This window comes from Oncorhynchus mykiss, chromosome 17, assembly GCF_013265735.2.
Source record: "Oncorhynchus mykiss isolate Arlee chromosome 17, USDA_OmykA_1.1, whole genome shotgun sequence".
Taxonomy (NCBI): domain Eukaryota; kingdom Metazoa; phylum Chordata; class Actinopteri; order Salmoniformes; family Salmonidae; genus Oncorhynchus; species Oncorhynchus mykiss.
The window spans coordinates 14,521,725-14,529,224 of record NC_048581.1 but is presented as its reverse complement, the minus strand read 5'-3'; the positions used below and the strand labels follow the sequence as shown (position 1 = coordinate 14,529,224).

At 49.9% G+C, this 7,500-nt stretch overlaps 1 protein-coding gene across 1 annotated transcript in view; it reads right to left on the bottom strand.

The window, feature by feature from the left end:
- The window catches only part of tmc8 (transmembrane channel-like 8), a 24,222-nt gene that overhangs the window by 2,023 nt on the left and 14,699 nt on the right, over positions 1-7,500 (bottom strand). Inside the window, exons 7-13 of the mRNA XM_036947996.1 lie at positions 3,581-3,728; positions 2,716-2,883; positions 2,202-2,353; positions 1,945-2,014; positions 1,727-1,824; positions 1,195-1,381; positions 351-481 (exon numbers count right to left, since the gene is read on the bottom strand). Of these exons, the coding sequence (XP_036803891.1) occupies positions 351-481; positions 1,195-1,381; positions 1,727-1,824; positions 1,945-2,014; positions 2,202-2,353; positions 2,716-2,883; positions 3,581-3,728 (954 nt within the window). The remainder of the gene's footprint in view (positions 1-350; positions 482-1,194; positions 1,382-1,726; positions 1,825-1,944; positions 2,015-2,201; positions 2,354-2,715; positions 2,884-3,580; positions 3,729-7,500) is intronic.

Genomic DNA, 7,500 nt, shown 5'->3' with positions numbered 1-7,500 from the left:
GGAGGGTGATTCTAGTAGAGAGAAAGAGAAGAGAAAGAGAGGAGGGAGGTCTTACTGGCGGAGGGTGATTCTAGTAGAGAGAAACAGAAGAGAAAGAGAGGAGGGGGGTCTTACTGGTGGAGGGTGATTCTAGTAGAGAGAAACAGAAGAGAAAGAGAGGAGGGGGGTCTTACTGGTGGAGGGTGATTCTAGTAGAGAGAAACAGAAGAGAAAGAGAGGAGGGGGGTCTTACTGGTGGAGGGTGATTCTAGTAGAGAGAAAGAGAAGAGAAAGAGAGGAGGGAGGTCTTACTGGCGGAGGGTGATTCTAGTAGAGAGAAAGAGAAGAGAAAGAGAGGAGGGAGGTCTTACTGGTGGAGGTTACTTCCGAGGGTGATGACTGCCATGATGAGACCCAGTAGTAACATGAAGTGGAACAGAACTGAAGAACTGGAGGCACGGAACATTCTCTGGGCCGGAACACAGCACTGGAGAACTGTCAACTGGGAGGAGGAGAGGGAGAGAGAGGGAGAGAGAGAGGGGGAGAGAGGGGCAAGAGGGGGAGAGAGAGGGAGAGAGAGGGGGAGAGAGAGGGAGAGAGAGAGGGAGAGAGGGGGAGAGAGAGGGAGCGAGAGAGGGAGAGAGGGGGCGAGAGAGGGAGAGAGGGGGAGAGAGAGGGAGAGAGAGGGAGAGAGGGGGAGAGAGAGGGGAGAGAGAGGGAGAGAGAGAGGGAGAGAGGGGGGAGAGAGAGGGAGAGAGAGAGGGGGAGAGAGGGGCAAGAGGGGGAGAGAGAGGGAGAGAGAGAGGGAGAGAGAGGGAGAGAGAGAGGGAGAGAAAGGGGGAGAGAGAGAGAGAGGGGGAGAGAGAGGGAGAGAGAGAGAGGGGGAGAGAGAGGGAGAAAGAGGGAGAGAGTGGGAGAGAGAGGGGGAGAGAGAGGGAGAGAGGGGGAGAGAGGGAGAGGGGGAGAAAGATGGAGAGAGGGGGAGAGAGGGGGAGAGAGAGGGAGAGAGAGGGAGAGAGAGGGGTAGAGAGAGGGAGAGAGAGGGAGAAAGAGGGAGAGAGAGGGGTAGAGAGAGGGAGAAAGAGGGAGAGAGAGGGGTAGAGAGAGGGAGAGAGAGGGAGAAAGAGGGAGAGAGAGCAAGGCAGAAGTGAGCAATGAAACAGTGAGAGATGATTTGTTGAGAGAAAGAGTTATGTAAATAACAACAACACTCACCTTCTTAATGTAAAACACGGCCATGAGTTTGACTGTCTCTATAAATGGCAGCATGGGACAGTAGAACAGTCCTACCCAGGTGACCGTCTGACTGTACACCAGGTCTAGAACATTGAACGGGATCAGGAAATGCTGTTTCCCCGACAACCGCGCCAGCCAAGACGATGGGTACCTGTCCACAAACCACCTGCGAGGAGGGATGAAGGGACGACAAGATGAAGGATACTGCTAGAAAACATCCAAAACACACGTTGCATAGTTAAAGTATTGTAGCAACCCAACACCTGGCAAACTTGTCAAGAAGTTTGGATCCCTTGATGCAACAGCTAAGTTGTTGTGTTGACAGTTGCTGGACCCGGCTTCAAGTCCCAGTTGGTGGACAAACCCCCCCCCCCAAAAAATGGTCTACAGTATGAACTGATCTGAGATGATTGGACAGGTGAAAGTGCAGGTCCCACAAGTGCTCTGTTCCATTGGGCCAAATACGTTTTCAGCAGAAATATTCCTTCAGAAAGCAGAAATATGAACTTACTTTCTAGGATAGACGATGAAGAAGGTGTTGCAGAAACAGGCGAGGAAGTCGAACACTGAGAGCTTGTACATCTCTTTACCAAACTGATTCTCCCAACACTGAGGACACACAGAGTATCAAGTCCATTTACTGTCGATGAAGTCCATTTAGTGCCATAGGTCTGTCAATATGTCAATATGATCTGTAGTTGTCAACAATGGTTAGTCGTTATGACTCACTTCCTGTTGCCTGTTTTTGAAGAGGAAGAAGAGATACATCCCCAGACTGGCCAACTTCAGGAAGATACTCCTGGGAGCAGGAAGAGGAGGAGGAGCAGGATGAGGATGAGGAGGAAGAGGAGAACAAGAAGGTTGAAGAATTAAGACGATGAAGAGAGAACTTCAGTGATTATCAATATTTATGTATTGATGACGATGATGTTGATGATGAGGATGATATGATGGTACCAATAAAGATTGGACATTTATGCTCCTACCTGACAAGGGTAGCATTGACCTGGGTGGTGAGGGAGTAATCCTCGAAGGAAGAGATATGGCGGAAGACGTGAGGCAGGAAGAAGTTGACCAGGGTGATGACGATGGGAGGAAGGTAATGGAGAAGCAACCGGAGGATCAAATAGTCTCCACTCTGAGAGAGGGGGAGAGCGACGGGGAGGGGGAGGGGGAGAGAGACGGGGAGGGGGAGGGAGACGGGGAGGGGGAGGGAGACGGGGAGGGGGAGGGAGAGGGGGAGGGAGACGGGGAGGGGGAGGGAGACGGGGAGGGGGAGGGGGAGAGAGACGGGGAGGGGGAGGGAGATGGGGAGGGGGAGGGGGAGAGAGACGGGGAGGGGAGGGGGAGGGAGACGGGGAGGGGGAGGGGGAGAGAGACGGGGAGGGGGAGGGAGGGAGGGAGTAAAAAGGCTGCCAAAACAATGAACCTGATAAATTGACTAACTAATTAAATCAATAACTAACTAATACATGCACATGCACACTCACAGACACATACCCTCTCAGCCTTTGAGGCCATGGTGGCATAGTAGATGAGGCAGAAGGCTCCGCCCAGTAGAACCAGGACCAGCAAGTGGAGCAGCCCTCGCAGGGAGTAGAGGTGTGCCCACTGACCCAACGTCCTCCTGGCCTCACGCTGCTGGAACCTCTCCTCTTCTAAGTATAACTGGGGAGGGAGAGGGAGAGGGAGAGGGAGGGGGAGAGGGAGGGGGAGGGGGAGAGGGAGTGGGAAAGGGAGGGGAGAGGGAGTGGGAGAGGGGGTGGGAGAGGGAGAGGGAGAGGGAGGGGGAGAGGGAGAGGGAGAGGGAGAGGGAGAGGGAGGGGGAGAGGGAGAGGGAGAGGGAGAGGGAGTGGGAGAGGGAGAGGGAGTGGGAGAAGGAGAGGGAGTGGGAGAAGGACAGGTAGAGGGAGTGGGAGAAGGAGAGGGAGTGGGAGAAGGACAGGTAGAGGGAGGGAGGGAGGGAGGGAGGGAGGGAGGGAGGGAGGGAGGACAAAGAGAAAGGAATAGAACAGAAAGGAGAACGAGTGTTAAATATAAAGGTAAAGAAGGAGAGAGAATGAAGAGGAAGAACCTTTGTAGGTAAATTAAAGAGTTGCCAGACCATTACACAACTGAAAGAAAGAGATGGTCTGTGGGAACTCATTTTTTGAACGAGAGAGAGACAGAGGAACAGATGCAGAGCAATCATAATGGAGAGAGAGAGAGAGAGAGAGAGAGAGAGAGAGAGAGAGAGAGATGGGGAGAGAGCCAGAGCGTGGTGGTAGACGGAGAGAGAGAGACAGAGGAACGGATGCAGAGGAATCATAACGGAGAGAGAGAGAGTTAGTTAGTTGAAAAGGGCAGACAGACTTCCACGCCTAACCTTCAGTTCGTTCCTGATGAAGCTGAGTTTGAGGTCGGCGACCTCGGGGTCCTGGATACAGAAGTCCCACCCACAGAACACCTTGTAGCTCATGTGGATGTTGTAGCGGTTGCCTAGCAACCACGTGTGCTTGTAGCCTACAACCGTCCTGTTTAAAAGAGGTGATTCATTGTTATTGTTTTTAAAGCAGATACTACAACTCTGGCCAGTAACTGTCGCTCCCTGTGGACACTTCTTTAACAGCGTATCCTTAGCTACGTCCCAATAATCTCTCCTTCCTGAAGTGTGTACTTCACGCCCTACAAATGTAACAGCATTGGATTGGTTTAGGCATGCGCTAAAGCAGTGGTTCCCAAACGTTTTATAGTCCCGTACCCCTTCAAACATTCAACCTCCAGCTGTACCCCCTCTAGCACCAGGTCAGCTGTACCCCCTCTAGCACCAGGTCAGCTGTACCCCCTCTAGCACCAGGGTCAGCTGTACCCCCTCTAGCGCCAGGGTCAGCTGTACCCCCTCTAGCACCAGGGTCAGCTGTACCCCCTCTAGCACCAGGGTCAGCTGTACCCCCTCTAGCGCCAGGGTCAGCTGTACCCCCTCTAGCACCAGGTCAGCTGTACCCCCTCTAGCACCAGGGTCAGCTGTACCCCCTCTAGCACCAGGGTCAGCTGTACCCCCTCTAGCACCAGGGTCAGCTGTACCCCCTCTAGCACCAGGGTCGGCTGTACCCCCTCTAGCACCAGGGTCAGCTGTACCCCCTCTAGCACCAGGGTCAGCTGTACCCCCTCTAGCACCAGGGTCGGCTGCACCCCCTCTAGCACCAGGGTCAGCTGTACCCCCTCTAGCACCAGGGTCGGCTGTACCCCCTCTAGCACCAGGGTCAGCTGTACCCCCTCTAGCACCAGGGTCAGCTGTACCCCCTCTAGCACCAGGGTCGGCTGTACCCCCTCTAGCACCAGGGTCGGCTGTACCCCCTCTAGCACCAGGGTCAGCTGTACCCCCTCTAGCACCAGGGTCAGCTGTACCCCCTCTAGCACCAGGGTCGGCTGTACCCCCTCTAGCACCAGGGTCGGCTGTACCCCCTCTAGCACCAGGGTCGGCGCACTCTCAAATGTTGTTTTTTGCCGTCATTGTAAGCCTGCCACACACACACTATACATTTATTAAACATAAGAATGAGTGTGAGTTTATCACAACCCGGCTGGTGGGAAGTGACAAAGAGCTCTTATTATTATCACCACAGGTTAATGAGAAGGATGTGCTTGAAAGGATGCACATATCTCTGCACTGTTGGGTTGTATTGGAGAGTCCCAGTCTCATGTTCCATACACAGTCTTTGCCTTTATTTAGTTTTTTATGCTTGTGAGGGCCGAGAATCCACTCTCACACACACTGTAGGTACGTGGGGGCAAAGGGCATCAGTGTCTTTACAACACAATTTGCCAAGGCAGGATACTCTGAGTGCAGCCCAATGCAGAAATCTGTCAGTGGCTTCTGATTAAATTCAATTTGCAATTTCGATGAGGCTCTCTTGTTCAGATATCGGTGGACTGGAGGCAGGACATGAAAGGGATAACGAATCCAGTTGTTTGTGTCGTCCGTTTCGGGAAAGTACCTGCGTAATTCCACACCCAACTCACTCAGGTGCTTCACTATATCATTTGACATTGTCCAAGCTTGAGGTCATTTACACTCAAAAGAATCATACAATGATGGAAAGACCTGTGTGTTGTCCTTGTTAATGCAGACAGAGAAGAGCTCCATCTTCTTAATCATAGCCTCAATTTTGTCCCGCACATTGAATATAGCTGTGGAGAGTCCCTGTAATCCTAGATTCAGATCATTCAGACGAGAAAAAACATCTCCCAGATTAGGGCTGAGCGATATGGCCAAAATATATTATCACCGTATTTAAAAAAAAATTGACGGTATGACAGTATTTGATGGTATTTTATGTTTTTTAATAATAAAAGTTCTACATTTGTTTAAGAGTAGTGCGTGACCCTCGGGTGGCAAAATATACATCTTTCTCCATTCTGATTATTTTATACTGTTCAATTCAACTTCAACCCCCTAAAAGTCAGAATTTTCATCAATTTCTGCATTTGAGATCATTTCCACACTGCCACGTAGGGCTGCATCATATGAGCAAGTAATCTGGGCCTTGTTTTTAACCAAATGTTGCAGTTTGACTTGCGATTTAGAGCAAAACACTTGGGTTAACTGTTGGACTCATGGGAATATAATGTCTATTCTAATTATATAGTTACAAACCAAACATTCAAATACTGTTATAGAAGTTAAAGTAAAAACCCAAACCGGTCCGTGCATCAATACCGGTATATCACAAAAAACGGTACGCCGCCCATCCCTGACCCAGATAGGTCAGTTGTGTGAGAAACAACATCACCCAGATAGGTCAGTCCTGTGAGAAACAACATCATCCAGATAGGTCAGTTGTGTGAGAAACAACATCACCCAGATAGGTCAGTCGTGTGAGAAACAACATCACCCAGATAGGTCAGTCGTGTGAGAAACAACATCACCCAGATAGGTCAGTCGTGTGAGAAACAACATCACCCAGATAGGTCAGTCGTGTGAGAAACAACATCACCCAGATAGGTCAGTCGTGTGAGAAACAACATCACCCAGATAGGTCAGTCGTGTGAGAAACAACATCACCCAGATAGGTCAGTCCTGTGAGAAATTCGTCATCATCAAGCGGTCAGACAAGTGACCATTATGGTCAGTAAAGGAAACTTTAAGCTTGTCTCTCAATTCATAAAAACATGTCAATACTTTGCCCCTTGATAACCAGGGCACTTCTGTATGTTGGAAAAGTGTTACATGGTCGCTGCCCATACTATTGCATAATGCAGAAAATACGAGAGGGGCCTTCAGGGGCCCTGCTTTAAGGATCTGCCCCTTTTTTTTTTTTTATTCACTTAAAATGACAAACCCAAATCTAACTTCCTGTAGCTCAGGACCTGAAGCAAGGATATGCTTATTATTGACACCATTTGGAAGGAAATACTTTGAAGTTTGTGGAAATGTGAAATGAATGTAGGAGAATATAACACATTAGTTCTGGTAAAAGATAATACAAAGAAGAAAAAAAAGAAAGGCCATAATGTATTATTCCAGCCCAGGTGCAATTTAGATGTTAGCCACTAGATGGCAGCAGTGTATGTGCAAAGTTTTAGACTGATCCAATGAACCATTGTATTTCTGTTTCGAAATGTTGTATCAAGACTGCCCAAATGTGCCTAATTGGAATATGAATAACTTTTCAAGTTCATAACTGTGCACTTTCTTCAAAAAATAGAGTGGTATTATTTCAATGTAATAGCTACTGTAAATTGGACAGTGCAGTTAGATTAACAAGAATGTAAACTTTCTGCCAATATCAGATATGACTTTGTCCTGGAAATGTTTCTTGATACTCACAACCTCATGCTAGTCGCATTAGCGCACATTAGCTCAACCATCCCGTGGGTGGGACACCGATCTGTAGATATCCTTAAGAGGATTATTAATTAACAAAGGTACCCATTTTCATTGTAGTGTCCAAAACGTATTTCAAGCTGTCAGGCATTCCCTTGGCAGCAAGAAAGAGCCTCTCGGTGGATGCTGCAGTGGACCCAAGAGCCTCTGGGTGGATGCTGCAGTGGACCCAAGAGCCTCTCGGTGAATGCTGCAGTGGACCCAAGAGCCTCTCGGTGGATGCTGCAGTGGACCCAAGAGCCTCTCGGTGAATGCTGCAGTGGACCCAAGAGCCTCTCGGTGGATGCTGCAGTGGACCCAAGAGCCTCTCGGTGGATGCTGCAGTGGACCCAAGAGCCTCTCGGTGGATGCTGCAGTGGACCCAAGAGCCTCTCGGTGAATGCTGCAGTGGACCCAAGAGCCTCTCGGTGGATGCTGCA